Below are 19,308 nucleotides of genomic sequence, written 5' to 3' on the forward strand. Positions count from 1 at the left end.
CTCAGCCTTTACTCTCTGTCTTTACCCTCTGCCTTTACCCTGTCTTTACCCTCTGTCTTTACCCTCAGCCTTTACTCTCTGTCTTTACCCTCTGTCTTTACCCTCTGTCTTTACCCTCAGCCTTTACTCTCTGTCTTTACCCTCTGTCTTTACCCTCTGTCTTTACCCTCTGTCTTTACCCTCTGTCTTTACCCTCAGCCTTTACTCTCTGTCTTTACCCTCTGTCTTTACCCTCTGTCTTTACCCTCTGTCTTTACCCTCAGCCTTTACTCTCTGTCTTTACCCTCAGCCTTTACTCTCTGTCTTTACCCTCTGTCTTTACCCTCTGTCTTTACCCTCTGTCTTTACCCTCTGTCTTTACCCTCTGTCTTTACCCTCAGCCTTTACTCTCTGTCTTTACCCTCTGTCTTTACCCTCAGCCTTTACTCTCTGCCTTTACCCTCTGTCTTTACCCTCTGTCTTTACCCTCTGTCTTTACTCTCTGTCTTTACCCTCTGTCTTTACCCTCTGTCTTTACCCTCTGTCTTTACCCTCAGCCTTTACTCTCTGTCTTTACCCTCTGTCTTTACCCTCAGCCTTTACTCTCTGTCTTTACCCTCTGTCTTTACCCTCTGTCTTTACCCTCTGTCTTTACCCTCAGCCTTTACTCTCTGTCTTTACCCTCTGTCTTTACCCTCAGCCTTTACTCTCTGTCTTTACCCTCTGTCTTTACCCTCTGTCTTTACTCTCTGTCTTTACCCTCTGTCTTTACCCTCTGTCTTTACCCTCTGTCTTTACCCTCAGCCTTTACCCTCTGTCTTTACCCTCAGCCTTTACCCTCAGCCTTTACCCTCTGTCTTTACCCTCTGTCTTTACCCTCTGTCTTTACCCTCAGCCTTTACCCTCTGTCTTTACCCTCTGTCTTTACCCTCTGTCTTTACCCTGTCTTTACCCTCTGTCTTTACCCTCAGCCTTTACCCTCTGTCTTTACCCTCTGTCTTTACCCTCTGTGTTTACCCTCTGTCTTTACCCTCAGTCTTTACCCTCTGTCCTTACCCTCTGTGTTTACCCTCTGTCCTTACCCTCTGTGTTTACCCTGTCTTTACCCTCTGTCCTTACCCTCTGTGTTTACCCTCTGTCCTTACCCTCTGTCTTTACCCTCAGCCTTTACCCTCTGTCTTTACCCTCTGTCTTTACCCTCTGTCTTTACCCTGTCTTTACCCTCTGCCTTTACCCTCAGCCTTTACCCTCTGTCTTTACCCTCTGTCTTTACCCTCTGTGTTTACCCTCTGTCTTTACCCTCTGTCTTTACCCTGTCTTTACCCTCTGTCTTTACCCTCAGCCTTTACCCTCTGTCTTTACCCTCAGTCTTTACCCTCTGTGTTTACCCTCAGTCTTTACCCTCTGTCCTTACCCTCTGTGTTTACCCTCTGTGTTTACCCTCTGTCCTTACCCTCTGTCTTTACCCTCTGTCTTTACCCTGCAGGGCTTTTCCAGTGTTTAGGAATCGCTCTAGTTGCCACTGAGACCCAAACCATGAAAATAGAGCATGTTCCTTTTGACCTGTTGGAGCTGTCCTGTGTGGTCCAGTAGACGGGACTAAGTGGTCCAGTTCTTTATAACCAATCACTTAGAATACGTACAATCATCCAGAAGTGTTTGATAATCCAACATTCCCCCACAGTGAGTTATTGATGAGGCCTAATCCCTCTAATCTCACAGGGGTCCAGTAATATCTTAGTATCATCTTGTATTGTGGAACTTTTCCTTTACTTTCCCTTAAAAATGTTCCATGATGGGAAATTATTTTCCTCCATTCCTCATTCTCAAAAACAACCTCAAAGTCCTTCTCCCAAAAAACATCAGTACTCAGTACTCAGTACTCAGTACTCAGTACTCACTTCATTCAAGTTCTCCAAAATGTGTTTGTCTTCATTTTGTCGGTCGAGTGACGTGACACAGTCCTTATCTGAAGATATTTCTTTTTAGGTTATATTTACTCAGTACATCATTGTACAACATAAACACTTCACGATCAAGTAAAGTACCCAGAGTACATATCCCGTGGTTTTGCCCGTTCGACTGATGAACATGACTGCTTATAGAGATACTCTGAGCATTTTGAGTCTCTTCATCCAAACGTCCTTAGAAAGCAACAGAATATGGTTGGAAATATTCCCTGAGAGTTTTCCTGGAATAAAGAGTTAGAACCAGGTCTTTCTGTCAGGAGAACTTTATTGGGGTTCCAAGGCCCCGGATCCTGCAGCTCCTCACCTGGGTCTCCTCGTGTAGCTCCTCACCTGGATCTCCCTCCTCCTGTAGCTCCTCACCTTGATCTCCTCCTGCAGCTCCTCACCTGGATCTCCTTCCTCCTGTAGCTCCTCACCTGGATCTCCCTCCTCCTGTAGCTCCTCACCTGGATCTCCTCCTGCAGCTCCTCACCTGGATCTCCCTCCTCCTGTAGCTCCTCACCTGGATCTCCTTCCTCCTGTAGCTCCTCACCTGGAATCCTCCTGTAGCTCCTCACCTGGATCTCCCTCCTCCTGTAGCTCCTCACCTGGATCTCCCTCCTCCTGTAGCTCCTCACCTGGATCTCCTTCCTCCTGTAGCTCCTCACCTGGGTCTCCCTCCTCCTGTAGCTCCTCACCTTGATCTCCTCCTGCAGCTCCTCACCTGGGTCTCCTCCTGTAGCTCCTCACCTGGATCTCCCTCCTCCTGTAGCTCCTCACCTTGATCTCCTCCTGTAGCTCCTCACCTGGATCTCCCTCCTCTTGTAGCTCCTCACCTGGGTCTCCCTCCTCCTGCAGCTCCTCACCTGGATCTCCCTCCTCCTGTAGCTCCTCACCTTGATCTCCCTCCTCCTGAAGCTTCTCACTTGGATCTCCCTCCTCCTGTAGCTCCTCACCTGGATCTCCCTCCTCCAGAAGCTCCTCCTGGATCTCCCTCCTCTTGTAGCTCCTCACCTGGGTCTCCCTCCTCCTGCAGCTCCTCACCTGGATCTCCCTCCTCCTGTAGCTCCTCACCTTGATCTCCTTCCTCCTGTAGCTCCTCACCTGGATCTCCTCCTGTAGCTCCTCACCTTGATCTCCTCCTGCAGCTCCTCACCTGGGTCTTCTCCTGCAGCTCCTCACCTGGATCTCCCTCCTCCTGTAGCTCCTCACCTGGATCTCCTCCTGCAGCTCCTCACCTGGGTCTCCCTCCTCCTGTAGCTCGTCACCTGGATCTCCTTCCTCCTGTATCTCCTCACCTGAATCTCCTCCTGCAGCTCCTCACCTGGGTCTCCCTCCTCCTGCAGCTCCTCACCTGGATCTCCTTCCTCCTGTAGCTCCTCACCTGGATTTCCCTCCTCCTGTAGCTCCTCACCTGGATCTCCTTCCCCCCGTTAGCTCCTCACCTGGATCTCCCTCCTCCTGTAGCTCCTCACCTGGGTCTCCCTCCTCCTGTAGCTCCTCACCTGGATCTCCCTCCTCCTTTAGCTCCTCACCTGGATCTCCTTCCTCCTGTAGCTCCTCACCTGGATCTCCCTCCTCCTTTAGCTCCTCACCTGGATCTCCTTACTCCTGTAGCTCCTCACCTGGGTCTCCCTCCTCCTGTAGCTCCTCACCTTGATCTCCTCCTGCAGCTCCTCACCTGGGTCTCCTCCTGTAGCTCCTCACCTGGATCTCCCTCCTCCTGTAGCTCCTCACCTTGATCTCCTCCTGTAGCTCCTCACCTGGATCTCCCTCCTCCTATAGCTCCTCACCTGGATCTCCCTCCTCCTGTAGCTCCTCACCTGGATCTCCTTCCTCCTGTAGCTCCTCACCTGGGTCTCCCTCCTCCTGTAGCTCCTCACCTTGATCTCCTCCTGCAGCTCCTCACCTGGGTCTCCTCCTGTAGCTCCTCACCTGGATCTCCCTCCTCCTGTAGCTCCTCACCTTGATCTCCTCCTGTAGCTCCTCACCTGGATCTCCCTCCTCTTGTAGCTCCTCACCTGGGTCTCCCTCCTCCTGCAGCTCCTCACCTGGATCTCCCTCCTCCTGTAGCTCCTCACCTGTTTCTCCCTCCTCCTGTAGCTCCTCACCTGGATCTCCCTCCTCCTGTAGCTCCTCACCTGGATCTCCTTCCTCCTGTAGCTCCTCACCTGGGTCTCCTCCTGTAGCTCCTCACCTGGATCTCCCTCCTCCTGTAGCTCCTCACCTGGATCTCCCTCCTCCAGAAGCTCCTCACCTGGATCTCCCTCCTCTTGTAGCTCCTCACCTGGGTCTCCCTCCTCCTGCAGCTCCTCACCTGGATCTCCCTCCTCCTGTAGCTCCTCACCTTGATCTCCTTCCTCCTGTAGCTCCTCACCTGGATCTCCTCCTGTAGCTCCTCACCTTGATCTCCTCCTGCAGCTCCTCACCTGGGTCTCCTCCTGCAGCTCCTCACCTGGATCTCCCTCCTCCTGTAGCTCCTCACCTGGATCTCCTCCTGCAGCTCCTCACCTGGGTCTCCCTCCTCCTGTAGCTCGTCACCTGGATCTCCTTCCTCCTGTATCTCCTCACCTGAATCTCCTCCTGCAGCTCCTCACCTGGGTCTCCCTCCTCCTGCAGCTCCTCACCTGGATCTCCTTCCTCCTGTAGCTCCTCACCTGGATTTCCCTCCTCCTGTAGCTCCTCACCTGGATCTCCTTCCCCCCGTTAGCTCCTCACCTGGATCTCCCTCCTCCTGTAGCTCCTCACCTGGGTCTCCCTCCTCCTGTAGCTCCTCACCTGGATCTCCCTCCTCCTTTAGCTCCTCACCTGGATCTCCTTCCTCCTGTAGCTCCTCACCTGGATCTCCCTCCTCCTTTAGCTCCTCACCTGGATCTCCTTACTCCTGTAGCTCCTCACCTGGGTCTCCCTCCTCCTGTAGCTCCTCACCTTGATCTCCTCCTGCAGCTCCTCACCTGGGTCTCCTCCTGTAGCTCCTCACCTGGATCTCCCTCCTCCTGTAGCTCCTCACCTTGATCTCCTCCTGTAGCTCCTCACCTGGATCTCCCTCCTCCTATAGCTCCTCACCTGGATCTCCCTCCTCCTGAAGCTCCTCACCTGGATCTCCCTCCCCCTGTAGCTCCTCACCTGGATCTCCCTCCTCCTGAAGCTCCTCACCTGGATCTCCCTCCTCCTGTAGCTCCTCACCTTGATCTCCTCCTGTAGCTCCTCACCTGGATCTCCCTCCTCCTATAGCTCCTCACCTGGATCTCCCTCCTCCTGAAGCTCCTCACCTGGATCTCCCTCCCCCTGTAGCTCCTCACCTGGATCTCCCTCCTCCTGCAGCTCCTCACCTGTTTCTCCCTCCTCCTGTAGCTCCTCACCTGGATCTCCTTCCTCCTGTAGCTCCTCACCTGGGTCTCCTCCTGTAGCTCCTCACCTGGATCTCCCTCCTCCTGTAGCTCCTCACCTGGATCTCCCTCCTCCAGAAGCTCCTCACCTGGATCTCCCTCCTCTTGTAGCTCCTCACCTGGGTCTCCCTCCTCCTGCAGCTCCTCACCTGGATCTCCCTCCTCCTGTAGCTCCTCACCTTGATCTCCTTCCTCCTGTAGCTCCTCACCTGGATCTCCTCCTGTAGCTCCTCACCTTGATCTCCTCCTGCAGCTCCTCACCTGGGTCTCCTCCTGCAGCTCCTCACCTGGATCTCCCTCCTCCTGTAGCTCCTCACCTGGAATCCTCCTGTAGCTCCTCACCTGGATCTCCCTCCTCCTGAAGCTCGTCACCTGGATCTCCCTCCTCCTGTATCTCCTCACCTGAATCTCCTCCTGCAGCTCCTCACCTGGATCTCCCTCCTCCTGCAGCTCCTCACCTGTATCTCCTTCCTCCTGCAGCTCCTCACCTGGGTCTCCCTCCTCCTGTAGCTCGTCACCTGGATCTCCCTCCTCCTGTATCTCCTCACCTGAATCTCCTCCTGCAGCTCCTCACCTGGATCTCCCTCCTCCTGCAGCTCCTCACCTGTATCTCCTTCCTCCTGTAGCTCCTCACCTGGATTTCCCTCCTCCTGTAGCTCCTCACCTGGATCTCCTTCCCCCCGTTAGCTCCTCACCTGGATCTCCCTCCTCCTGTAGCTCCTCACCTGGATCTCCTGTAGCTCCTCACCTGGATCTCCCTCTACATTATACTGTCCACTCCAGATTATACTGTCCGGTCTACATTATACTGTCCAGTCCAGATTATACTTTCCAGTCTAGATTATGCTGTCCAGTCCAGATTTTACTATCCAGTCTAGATTATGCTGTCCAGTCCAGATTATACTGTTCAGTCCAGATTATACTGTCAGGTTTACATTATACTGTCCAATCCAGATTATACTGCCCAGTCTACATTATACTATCCAGTCCAGATTATACTATCCAGTCTACATTATACTGTCCAGTCCAGATTATACTATCCAGTCTAGATTATACTATCCAGTCTAGATTATACTGTTCAGTCAAGATTATTCTGTCCAATCCAGATTATACTGTCCAGTCAAGATTATACTGTCCAATCCAGATTATACTGCCCAGTCCAGATTATACTGCCCAGTCTACATTATACCATCCAGTCCAGATTATACTATCCAGTCTACATTATACCATCCAGTCCAGATTATACTATCCAGTCACATTATACCATCCAGTCCAGATTATACTGTCAGCCAAAATGTGATAAATCTGCAAATAGAAACTGCCACTGGACGCGATGGAAAGCCTTCTCTGCATCAAGGGAGGGGACAACCATAGGACGAGTGTCCTCTCTGTTCAGACTGATCAGGTGTAGTCGTCTTCTGATCTCATATAATCCGTTGATAATCCATCCTTCAGAAACCCAATTTGATCAGTGTGAACAATGCCTGGCCAAACATCCTCCGAGCCACTTGCTGGACCTTTGGTTGATATTTGACCGTCTCCGTGGACAGACTGTCCGGCCGACAGCCAGAGGCTGGACTGGTCCCTGTCCTGTCTGTTAGTAATGCTTCCTCCAAGGCTGCTGGAAGAGACAAAGTGTCCTCTTCTCCTAGTGGAGGCAGAATATCTGAGCTGGTTCTAATGTTCTCCAGGAGATGTTCCTTTCCTCATGCCTGCTCCAGATGTTGGTGTTCCAGGGCCATGGAGTAACTTGATCTGACCAGGAGAAGCTCTGGCCGCTCAGCATTAGTCAAGAACTCTGTCAATGCTTTAGGATCGGGCTGTTTCTCAGGAGTATAAAGTGCCTCCTAGTATTTTTGGAATACTTCATGAATTTGTTTATTGTCAGTTACTGTTGTATTCCCTTCTTTATTTGCTGGTTTGAAGTGACAGGAGTTCCTCTGCTTTAACGGTCTGCAGAGCGGCTGACTGGCTGTTTCCAGTCCCTCTAGAGGGACGTCCCCAGCCTGAACAGAGCATGTTCAACTTTATTATTAGATATTTCTTCAAGTTCCAAGTTAAGTCTGCAAATATTTTGATATGACTGGTTTGAGAAATTTGCTGGTCTGCTAGTTCCTTTTCTTGTGTCCCAATTTTAGTTTTCAATTCCTCTTTCTTACTCATGTTCTGCCTGTTCTGAATTCATCTTTATCTGGAATGAATGAGGTTTATCAGCGATATACTGCCACCTGCTGGATAGAAGCAAAACAACAAACTTATCAACTTGGTGGTTTCAAATGGATGAGAAATGTGAGCGAATGACTCAAACCAAAATCACTGGAGATGAGGATGAAATGAAAGGGAAGTGTGGGGTGGAATAAGAACAAAAAACACAAGGAAATGACAAAATAAACAATACACACAAAATAGATACAGGATTATTAACATGATTATATCACCTCACAAGATGATCAATATCAGATGAAAACAAGTCACAATGAGGCTGATAAGTTATCTAAAGATGGCAAATAAATATAAATAAATGGATAAAATGTGATTAAATCCAGTTTGATGTTGATTAAATACATTTAAAAGATAAAAACTGAAAAAGTAAAGTAAACACTTTATAAGACTCAGTCAATAAGACATGTGATGAATATGATGTGAAAAAGTCTGTTTAATATGTCAGAAACTTTAAATGAGGCAACATCTTCAAATTTCAGCTTCAAACAGAAAAGAATCCACATTAAGTTTTAAAACTGAACAAACTCGTCTCTGTCAACATGAAAGTCTGCCAGGTTCTGAATGAGTGAAGGACGGCTGCTCCAGGAGCAATACCACCCGGTCCAAACGTACAAACATCAAGAAGTGATGAATCAATCACATTTCATAAACTCTACGAGAGTAAAGAATCTTCTTTGCCAACAAGTTTGGTATGGAAGCCAATGAGGCTCAAAAATCTATTTGAAATGTTTTAACAGAAATACTTTTTCATTTTAGGATTAAACTGCATTTTTTGACTCATAAATAAAAATAATGATCAATCATCCAAACGGCATTTTAATTTTCTTTTACAAGGCTGCTTATTGTGTGACTTATATAAAATGAAAAAGAAAAGGTTGCTTAAGTTTAAATTTTCAAAATTTAAACTTAAGTAACTTAAATAGCGACTAATTCATTTTGAAATGTCAAATTTTAAAATGAAAAAGCATTAGCAGAAATGCTTTTTCATTTCAAGGTTCTGGCTGCTCAGTTTGACTCATGAATGAAATGATTAATGCATCATCCAAACTGCTTTTTCATTTTCTTATTCAGGATGAACATTTTGTAACAGAACTCAAAAGAAACCTAAAGAGGAACTACTTTTTCACTTTCATGTCCGCCTGCAAAAAAGGATCAAAATACAATCTGACTTCACGTTTCCAAGCGACGCAGGGGAGAGACGTCAGCCGCCTCCCTCCTCTGGAGGTGGAACCAGGGAAATGAGAAAACAACGTGGCAGAGGCGTGTTGTCAGGTTCTCTCACAGCGAGGGAACCGTGCTTGTTCAGTGGTCTGCTCACGTACTGTGAGGTTGTGCAGTCACTGAAGGTACGGTGGTCGTTGAAGGTACGGTGGTCGTTGAAGGTACGGTGGTCGTTGAAGGTACGGTGGTCGTTGAAGGTACGGTGGTCGTTGAAGGCACGGTGGTGGTTGAACGTGCGGTGGTTGTTGAAGGCACGGTGGTGGTTGAAGGCACGGTGGTGGTTGAAGGTACGGTGGTCGTTGAAGGCACGGTGGTGGTTGAAGGTACGGTGGTCGTTGAAGGTACGGTGGTCGTTGAAGGTACGGTGGTCGTTGAAGGTACGGTGGTCGTTGAAGGTAGGTGGTCGTTGAAGGCACGGTGGTGGTTGAACGTGCGGTGGTTGTTGAAGGCACGGTGGTGGTTGAAGGCACGGTGGTGGTTGAAGGTACGGTGGTCGTTGAAGGCACGGTGGTGGTTGAAGGTACGGTGGTCGTTGAAGGTACGGTGGTCGTTGAAGGTACGGTGGTCGTTGAAGGTACGGTGGTCGTTGAAGGTAGGTGGTCGTTGAAGGCACGGTGGTGGTTGAACGTGCGGTGGTTGTTGAAGGCACGGTGGTCGTTGAAGGCACGGTGGTGGTTGAACGTGCGGTGGTTGTTGAACGTGCGGTGGTTGTTGAATGTACGGTGGTCGTTGAAGGCACGGTGGTGGTTGAACGTGCGGTGGTCGTTGAAGGCACGGTGGTGGTTGAACGTGCGGTGGTTGTTGAAGGCACGGTGGTCGTTGAACGTACGGTGGTCGTTGAAGGCACGGTGGTGGTTGAACGTGCGGTGGTCGTTGAAGGCACGGTGGTGGTTGAACGTGCGGTGGTCGTTGAAGGCACGGTGGTCGTTGAACCTTCAGTGGTCGTTGAACGTGCGGTGGTCATTGAACGTGCGGTGGTACAGTCGGGGCTTCTCCAGTCTTTTTATTAAACTGATTCATTCAGTCACTCTAAAGAGCTGCTTTGTCCCTCATGTCTCTTCTCCTGCTCAAGCTCAAATATGCACAGCGCCCCCTGGTGTATTAGATGTGCAGCACAATCACAAGCAGTAGAGACGTCGCTCTCCTGCGCCCCCTGGAGACGCTCAGTCCAATTGAATTTTGATCTTTTTGTTGCAGGCGGACATGAAACTAAAAAGTAATTCCCTCTTTAGGTTTTCTTTTGCGTTCTGCCAGAACATGTTCAACCTGAATAAGGAAATGAAGATGCAGTTTGAATGAACTATTATTAATTTAATTTATCAGGCAGATAATGCAGCTATATCCTTGAAATGAAAAAGCATTTCTGCTAATGCATTTTAATCTTCAGATTTGACATTTCAAAATGAATTTTACTCTCTTTTTGCTGGAGTGTCTTTTTAGAATGAAATCTTAATCATCATTTTCTTTTTTATTTTCATTAAATCACACAATAAGCAGCCTTGTCAAATAAAATTAAAATGCAGTTTGGATGATTGATTATTAATTTTTATTTATGAGTCAAAAAATGCAGTTTAATGTTAAAATGAAAGAGTATTTCTGTTAAAACATTTCAAATAGATTTTTGAGCCTCATTGGCTTCCATAGTTTGGATCAGGTGAATGAAAAGTCTTTTAAGAATCAGGAAAATGAAAACGGCATGACATGACCTTGAGTTTGTTCATTTGTCCGACCTGTCCTTCGTCACTCGTCTGTCTCTTCTCGTCTCAGTCGGAGGACATTCGTCTGGAGCCCGAGTTGTACGACCCCTGCAAGTCCGACATCAGCCGTCTGTGTCCCAACGTGGCGTTTGGTAACGCTCAGGTAAAGTCCAGCTCACCTGCTGCCCCTTCTAGCCAGTAACAGCAAAGGTTTTACCTGTACCTGTACCTGTACCCATACCCGTACCTGTACCTACACATGTACCTGTACCCGTACCTGTACCTGTACCTGTACCCGTACCCGTACCCATACCTGTACCTGTACCCATACATGTACCCGTACCCGTACCCGTACCCGTACCACCTCCTCTTCAGATGATCGAGTGCCTGAAGGAGCAGAAGAAGCAGCTCAGTCCTCGCTGCCACCAGCGTATCTTCAGGCTCCAGGAGGTGGAGATGAGCGACCCCGAGCTCGACTACCAGCTCATGAGAGTCTGCAAGCAGATGATCAAGGTGAGAGAGTGGGCGGGGCTTCAGCCGAACGCAATCTTTCATTGGGAGCTACCATAGAGCTTATTGGTCATTTCAACAGGAAACAAATGAGAAGCTGAAAGACTGAACTGCTGTGAATTCGTTTCTTTTTAAAAGATCAAGTCAAATTTAAGTGATACCACTTTTGTGCACTGGGTGGCAGCAGTGAGTCACTGAGCTTCAACAGTTTCTCTTCCTCACTCCTGGTATTTCTTGTTTTGGTGTCGGAATCAGCTGCTGCTTTTGGTCTGGTTCTTCCTGCACCATCTGGTGGTACAAGGTGGTATTACAAGGGTAACTGACAGCTGCTTAGCTGCTTAGCTTTAGTCCAACTTTCATTCATTAATGTTTTGATTTCAAAATAAATTTGAATGTTCGGCAGGCCTGCCCTCGGGGGCAGAAGAGAGCTTTAGGATGAATGTGGATAAATGTGAAAGAAGCTTTGGCCAAAAGCCGAAACTCCAGCGGCTGCAGACGACATGATGACTCAGCAGATAGTCTATATTTATAAAAGAACCTCACTAACAAGCCAAGAGGGAACTATGGGCTTCAGACACCTCAAAGTTCCATTTTGGAGGAAAAGTTTTGCATGAACTCTGGTAAGAACTTGAAAACCATCTGTGTAATGCTGAATGGTTCAGTTGGTGATTCAGGTTGATATTTCTGTAAAATGAAAAAAGAAGAGGAGCAAGCGTTGGCAGTGAAGGAGGAAGAAGAGTCACCAGCTTCCACCGCGTCATGGCCAAGACAAGAAGGAAGTGGAATCATTGATGGGAAGTTTTAGATTCTGCAGGAAGGAACTGGAAGAGGAGAGACGAGAAAGAGTTCAGGGGGCGGAGCCAATTCAGACTGAACCCTTTGACAGGAAGTAGAAAACCTGACGTCTCCTGCTCCTCCCCCGCAGAGGTTCTGTACTGAAGCTGACGCCCGGAACGTCCTGCAGTGTCTCAAGCAGAACAAGAACAGCGAGCTGATGGATCCCAAATGTAAACAGATGATCACCAAACGGCAGATCACCCAGAACACAGGTACACACACACACACACACACACACACACACACACACACACACACACACACACACACACACACACACACCTCTCCAGGTGTGTGAGCAGCTCTGCAGCGGCCTCGGTTCCTCTCCTCCAGACTACAGGTTGAACCCGGTGTTGAGGAAGGCGTGTCGAGCCGACATCCCCAAGTTCTGCCAGTCCGTCCTGAGCAGAGCCGGCGAGGACAGCGAGCTGGAGGGACAGGTCATCGCCTGCCTCAAGCTCAAGTACGCCGACCAGGTACAGACACGCTTCAGCTGCCAGGTTCCATGACGGCAGAGTCAGTATGTGGAGGTCCTTTAGAAGACTGACATTCAGACTTTGGTGCCCAGAAGAAGCAGGACGAGCAGCTGAGACTAGAAACCTTCAGACACATTTTAGTTCAGGAGCCACATTCAGTCCAACGTCCTGTTACTGAGTCGTAATAACCTTTAACTCTACACCTCCTCTGTGTCCTGTTGGGGACGGGACCTGATGGACAATGACTCGTCTCAACATAAAGACACTTTTAATGAGAACTTAATGTAAACTTCTGCAGCTGTTGCATTCTGGGAGTTTTAACAAACTCACTCTGACCTTGAGGCTCGTTTGGTAGCAGCAGTAGAAGTAGTAGTAGTAGTAGAAGTAGTAGTAGCAGCAGTAGCAGCAGTAGTAGTAGTAGTAGAAGTAGTAGTAGAAACAGTAGCAGCAGTAGAAGTAGTAGTAGTAGTAGAAGTAGTAGAAGTAGTAGCAGTAGAAGTAGTAGCAGCAGTAGCAGTAGTAGAAGTAGTAGCAGTAGAAGTAGAAGTAGTAGCAGCAGCAGCAGTAGAAGTAGTAGCAGCAGTAGCAGTAGTAGAAGTAGTAGCAGTAGAAGTAGAAGTAGTAGCAGCAGCAGCAGTAGAAGTAGTAGCAGTAGTAGCAGTAGTAGAAGTAGTAGCAGTAGAAGTAGTAGCAGCAGTAGCAGTTGTAGAAGTAGTAGCAGCAGTAGCAGTAGTAGAAGTAGTAGCAGTAGAAGTAGTAGCAGCACTAGAAGTAGTAGCAGCAGTAGCAGCAGTAGAAGTAGTAGCAGCAGTAGCAGTAGTAGAAGTAGTAGCAGTAGAAGTAGTAGCAGCACTAGAAGTAGTAGCAGCAGTAGCAGCAGTAGAAGTAGTAGCAGCAGTAGCAGTAGTAGAAGTAGTAGCAGTAGAAGTAGTAGCAGCACTAGAAGTAGTAGCAGCAGTAGCAGCACTAGAAGTAGTAGCAGCAGTAGCAGCAGTAGAAGTAGTAGCAGCAGTAGCAGTAGTAGAAGTAGTAGCAGTAGAAGTAGTAGCAGCACTAGAAGTAGTAGCAGCACTAGAAGTAGTAGCAGCAGTAGCAGCACTAGAAGTAGTAGCAGCAGTAGCAGTAGTAGAAGTAGTAGCAGTAGAAGTAGTAGCAGCACTAGAAGTAGTAGCAGCAGTAGCAGCAGTAGAAGTAGTAGCAGCAGTAGCAGTAGTAGCAGCAGATCGGAGGACTGGGGGGACTGGAGGACTGGGTGGATTGGGGGGATCAGAAGACTGGGGAGACAGGAAAGACTGGAGGACTCAGGGGACATGGGGGGACAAGGGGACAGGGGGATCAGAGGATTGGGGGGACAGGAAAGACCGGAGGACTCAGGGGACATGGGGGGACAAGGGGACAGGGGGGATCAGAGGATTGGGGGGACAGGAAAGACCGGAGGACTCAGGGGACAGGGGGGATCAGAGGACCTGAGGGACAGGAAGGAACGGAGGACTGGGAGGACCGAAGGACAGGGAGGACTTGGGGGATTGGAGGACTCCGGGCACAGGGAGGACTGGGGGGACAGGGGGGACTGCAGGTCAAGTGAAAAGCCCAACGGTAGAAGTGTTGAATGATTGTGGTCTTGTTGGGTTCTGGTTCAGAGACTGTCTCCGGACTGCGAGGACCAGATCAGAGTGATCCTGCAGGAGTCGGCTCTGGACTACAGACTGGACCCTCAGCTGCAGATGCACTGCTCTGATGAGGTACATACTCTTCATCATCATCATCATCGTCTTCCTCATCATCATCATCATCATCATCAGTAGTGTGTGTGTGTGTGTGTGTGTGTGTGTGTGTGTGTGTGTGTGTGTGTGTGTGTGTGTGTGTGTGTGTGTGTGTGTGTGTGTGTGTGTGTGTGTGTGTGTGTGTGTGTGTGTGTGTGTGTGTGTGTGTGTGTGTGTGTGTCAGATCTCCAGACTGTGTTCGGAGGAGGCGGCGGCCCAGGAGCAGACCGGCCAGGTGGAGGAGTGTCTGAAGGTCAACCTGCTGAAGGTCAAGCAGGATTCCTGTAAGAAGGTCCGTCTCTTTGTCTCTCAGCCTGAAGCCTTCATCTGTCCACGTCTCCAGTTCTCATCGAAATAATCATCACAAGCTTTTTTTACCTTCCTTTAATGTTTATTTCATCTTAAGTATTGTATATTCTCCTCAGTTTAGTTTGATTACATTTATCTGACCATTTTTACTTTGTTGTGTCAGTTTAGTCCTGAAATTCTATATTTGTGGTCAAACATGTTATCTGCAGAACTGGAACGTTCTCTCTCTCTAGAGAAACAGGGAAAGGAGACGACTGTAGGACTGGAACGTTCTCTCTCTCTAGAGAAACAGGGAAGGAGACGACTGTAGGACTGGAACGTTCTCTCTCTCTAGAGAAACAGAGAAAGGAGACGACTGTAGGACTGGAACGTTCTCTCTCTCTAGAGAAACAGGGAAAAGAGACGACTGTAGGACTGGAACGTTCTCTCTCTCTAGAGAAACAGGGAAAGGAGACGACTGTAGGACTGGAACGTTCTCTCTCTCTAGAGAAACAGGGAAAAGAGACGACTGTAGGACTGGAACGTTCTCTCTCTCTAGAGAAACAGGGAAAGGAGACGACTGCAGGACTGGAACGTTCTCTCTCTCTAGAGAAACAGGGAAAGGAGACGACTGTAGGACTGGAACGTTCTCTCTCTCTAGAGAAACAGGGAAAGGAGACGACTGTAGGACTGGAACGTTCTCTCTCTCTAGAGAAACAGGGAAAGGAGACGACTGTAGGACTGGAACGTTCTCTCTCTCTAGAGAAACAGGGAAAGGAGACGACTGTAGGACTGGAACGTTCTCTCTTTCTAGAGAAACAGGGAAAGGAGACGACTGTAGGACTGGAACGTTCTCTCTAGAGAAACAGGGAAAAGAGACGACTGCAGGACTGGAACGTTCTCTCTCTCTAGAGAAACAGGGAAGGAGACGACTGTAGGACTGGAACGTTCTCTCTCTCTAGAGAAACAGAGAAAGGAGACGACTGTAGGACTGGAACGTTCTCTCTCTCTAGAGAAACAGGGAAAAGAGACGACTGTAGGACTGGAACGTTCTCTCTCTCTAGAGAAACAGGGAAAGGAGACGACTGTAGGACTGGAACGTTCTCTCTCTCTAGAGAAACAGGGAAAGGAGACGACTGTAGGACTGAAACGTTCTCTCTCTCTAGAGAAACAGGGAAAGGAGACGACTGTAGGACTGAAACGTTCTCTCTCTCTAGAGAAACAGGGAAAGGAGACGACTGTAGGACTGAAACGTTCTCTCTCTCTAGAGAAACAGGGAAAGGAGACGACTGCAGGACTGGAACGTTCTTTCTCTCTAGAGAAACAGGGAAAGGAGACGACTGTAGGACTGAAACGTTCTCTCTCTAGAGAAACAGGGAAAGGAGACGACTGTAGGACTGAAACGTTCTCTCTCTCTAGAGAAACAGGGAAAGGAGACGACTGTAGGACTGGAACGTTCTCTCTCTCTAGAGAAACAGGGAAAGGAGACGACTGCAGGACTGGAACGTTCTCTCTCTCTAGAGAAACAGGGAAAGGAGACGACTGTAGGACTGGAACGTTCTCTCTCTCTAGAGAAACAGGGAAAGGAGACGACTGTAGGACTGGAACGTTCTTTCTTTCTAGAGAAACAGGGAAAGGAGACGACTGCAGGACTGGAACGTTCTTTCTTTCTAGAGAAACAGGGAAAGGAGACGACTGTAGGACTGGAACGTTCTTTCTTTCTAGAGAAACAGGGAAAGGAGGCGACTGCAGGACTGGAACGTTCTTTCTAGAGAAACAGGGAAAGGAGACGACTGTAGGACTGGAACGTTCTCTCTCTCTAGAGAAACAGGGAAAGGAGACGACTGTAGGACTGGAACGTTCTCTCTCTCTAGAGAAACAGGGAAAGGAGACGACTGTAGGACTGGAACGTTCTCTCTTTCTAGAGAAACAGGGAAAGGAGGCGACTGCAGGACTGGAACGTTCTTTCTAGAGAAACAGGGAAAGGAGACGACTGTAGGACTGGAACGTTCTCTCTCTCTAGAGAAACAGGGAAAGGAGACGACTGTAGGACTGGAACGTTCTTTCTCTCTAGAGAAACAGGGAAAGGAGACGACTGTAGGACTGGAACGTTCTTTCTTTCTAGAGAAACAGGGAAAGGAGACGACTGTAGGACTGGAACGTTCTCTCTCTCTAGAGAAACACGGAAAGGAGACGACTGCAGGACTGGAACGTTCTTTCTTTCTAAAGAAACAGGGAAAGGAGACGACTGTAGGACTGGAACGTTCTCTCTCTCTAGAGAAACAGGGAAAGGAGACGACTGTAGGACTGGAACGTTCTCTCTCTGTAGAGAAACAGAGAAAGGAGACGACTGTAGGACTGGAACGTTCTCTCTCTCTAGAGAAACAGGGAAAGGAGACGACTGTAGGACTGGAACGTTCTTTCTAGAGAAACAGGGAAAGGAGACGACTGTAGGACTGGAACGTTCTTTCTCTCTAGAGAAACAGGGAAAGGAGACGACTGTAGGACTGGAACGTTCTTTCTAGAGAAACAGGGAAAGGAGACGACTGTAGGACTGGAACGTTCTTTCTAGAGAAACAGGGAAAGGAGACGACTGTAGGACTGGAACGTTCTCTCTTTCTAGAGAAACAGGGAAAGGAGGCGACTGCAGGACTGGAACGTTCTTTCTAGAGAAACAGGGAAAGGAGACGACTGTAGGACTGGAACGTTCTCTCTCTCTAGAGAAACAGGGAAAGGAGACGACTGTAGGACTGGAACGTTCTCTCTCTCTAGAGAAACAGGGAAAGGAGACGACTGTAGGACTGGAACGTTCTTTCTAGAGAAACAGGGAAAGGAGACGACTGTAGGACTGGAACGTTCTCTCTTTCTAGAGAAACAGGGAAAGGAGGCGACTGCAGGACTGGAACGTTCTTTCTTTCTAGAGAAACAGAAACGAGACGACTGTAGGACTGGAACGTTCTCTCTCTCTAGAGAAACAGGGAAAGGAGACGACTGTAGGACTGAAACGTTCTTTCTTTCTAAAGAAACAGGGAAAGGAGACGACTGTAGGACTGGAACGTTCTCTCTCTCTAGAGAAACAGGGAAAGGAGACGACTGTAGGACTGAAACGTTCTCTCTCTCTAGAGAAACAGGGAAAGGAGACGACTGTAGGACTGGAACGTTCTCTCTCTGTAGAGAAACAGAGAAAGGAGACGACTGTAGGACTGGAACGTTCTCTCTCTCTAGAGAAACAGGGAAAGGAGACGACTGTAGGACTGGAACGTTCTTTCTAGAGAAACAGGGAAAGGAGACGACTGTAGGACTGGAACGTTCTTTCTCTCTAGAGAAACAGGGAAAGGAGACGACTGTAGGACTGGAACGTTCTTTCTAGAGAAACAGGGAAAGGAGACGACTGTAGGACTGGAACGTTCTTTCTAGAGAAACAGGGAAAGGAGACGACTGTAGGACTGGAACGTTCTCTCTTTCTAGAGAAACAGGGAAAGGAGGCGACTGCAGGACTGGAACGTTCTTTCTAGAGAAACAGGGAAAGGAGACGACTGTAGGACTGGAACGTTCTCTCTCTCTAGAGAAACAGGGAAAGGAGACGACTGTAGGACTGGAACGTTCTCTCTCTCTAGAGAAACAGGGAAAGGAGACGACTGTAGGACTGGAACGTTCTTTCTAGAGAAACAGGGAAAGGAGACGACTGTAGGACTGGAACGTTCTCTCTTTCTAGAGAAACAGGGAAAGGAGGCGACTGCAGGACTGGAACGTTCTTTCTAGAGAAACAGGGAAAGGAGACGACTGTAGGACTGGAACGTTCTCTTTCTCTAGAGAAACAGGGAAAGGAGACGACTGTAGGACTGGAACGTTCTCTCTCTCTAGAGAAACAGGGAAAGGAGACGACTGTAGGACTGGAACGTTCTCTCTTTCTAGAGAAACAGGGAAAGGAGGCGACTGCAGGACTGGAACGTTCTTTCTAGAGAAACAGGGAAAGGAGACGACTGTAGGACTGGAACGTTCTCTCTCTCTAGAGAAACAGGGAAAGGAGACGACTGTAGGACTGGAACGTTCTTTCTCTCTAGAGAAACAGGGAAAGGAGACGACTGTAGGACTGGAACGTTCTTTCTTTCTAGACAAACAGGGAAAGGAGACGACTGTAGGACTGGAACGTTCTCTCTCTCTAGAGAAACACGGAAAGGAGACGACTGCAGGACTGGAACATTCTTTCTTTCTAAAGAAACAGGGAAAGGAGACGACTGTAGGACTGGAACGTTCTCTCTCTCTAGAGAAACAGGGAAAGGAGACGACTGTAGGACTGGAACGTTCTCTCTCTGTAGAGAAACAGAGAAAGGAGACGACTGTAGGACTGGAACGTTCTCTCTCTCTAGAGAAACAGGGAAAGGAGACGACTGTAGGACTGGAACGTTCTTTCTCTCTAGAGAAACAGGGAAAGGAGACGACTGTAGGACTGGAACGTTCTTTCTAGAGAAACAGGGAAAGGAGACGACTGTAGGACTGGAACGTTCTTTCTAGAGAAACAGGGAAAGGAGACGACTGTAGGACTGGAACGTTCTTTCTAGAGAAACAGGGAAAGGAGACGACTGTAGGACTGGAACGTTCTCTCTTTCTAGAGAAACAGGGAAAGGAGGCGACTGCAGGACTGGAACGTTCTTTCTAGAGAAACAGGGAAAGGAGACGACTGTAGGACTGGAACGTTCTCTCTCTCTAGAGAAACAGGGAAAGGAGACGACTGTAGGACTGGAACGTTCTCTCTCTCTAGAGAAACAGGGAAAGGAGACGACTGTAGGACTGGAACGTTCTTTCTAGAGAAACAGGGAAAGGAGACGACTGTAGGACTGGAACGTTCTCTCTTTCTAGAGAAACAGGGAAAGGAGGCGACTGCAGGACTGGAACGTTCTTTCTAGAGAAACAGGGAAAGGAGACGACTGTAGGACTGGAACGTTCTCTCTCTCTAGAGAAACAGGGAAAGGAGA

General features: G+C 48.7%; 1 protein-coding gene across 1 annotated transcript in view; it reads left to right on the forward strand.

The window, feature by feature from the left end:
- Positions 1 to 19,308, forward strand: part of LOC308106576 (Golgi apparatus protein 1-like) — a gene marked incomplete at its 5' end in the record, with an annotated part of 71,405 nt that overhangs the window by 48,906 nt on the left and 3,191 nt on the right. Inside the window, 6 exons of the mRNA XM_080458406.1 lie at positions 10,529 to 10,621; positions 10,834 to 10,971; positions 11,894 to 12,017; positions 12,139 to 12,281; positions 13,922 to 14,023; positions 14,229 to 14,336. Of these exons, the coding sequence (XP_080314532.1) occupies positions 10,529 to 10,621; positions 10,834 to 10,971; positions 11,894 to 12,017; positions 12,139 to 12,281; positions 13,922 to 14,023; positions 14,229 to 14,336 (708 nt within the window). The remainder of the gene's footprint in view (positions 1 to 10,528; positions 10,622 to 10,833; positions 10,972 to 11,893; positions 12,018 to 12,138; positions 12,282 to 13,921; positions 14,024 to 14,228; positions 14,337 to 19,308) is intronic.

Source organism: Lipophrys pholis (genome assembly GCF_963383615.2).
Source record: "Lipophrys pholis genome assembly, chromosome: 2".
Classification (NCBI taxonomy): domain Eukaryota; kingdom Metazoa; phylum Chordata; class Actinopteri; order Blenniiformes; family Blenniidae; genus Lipophrys; species Lipophrys pholis.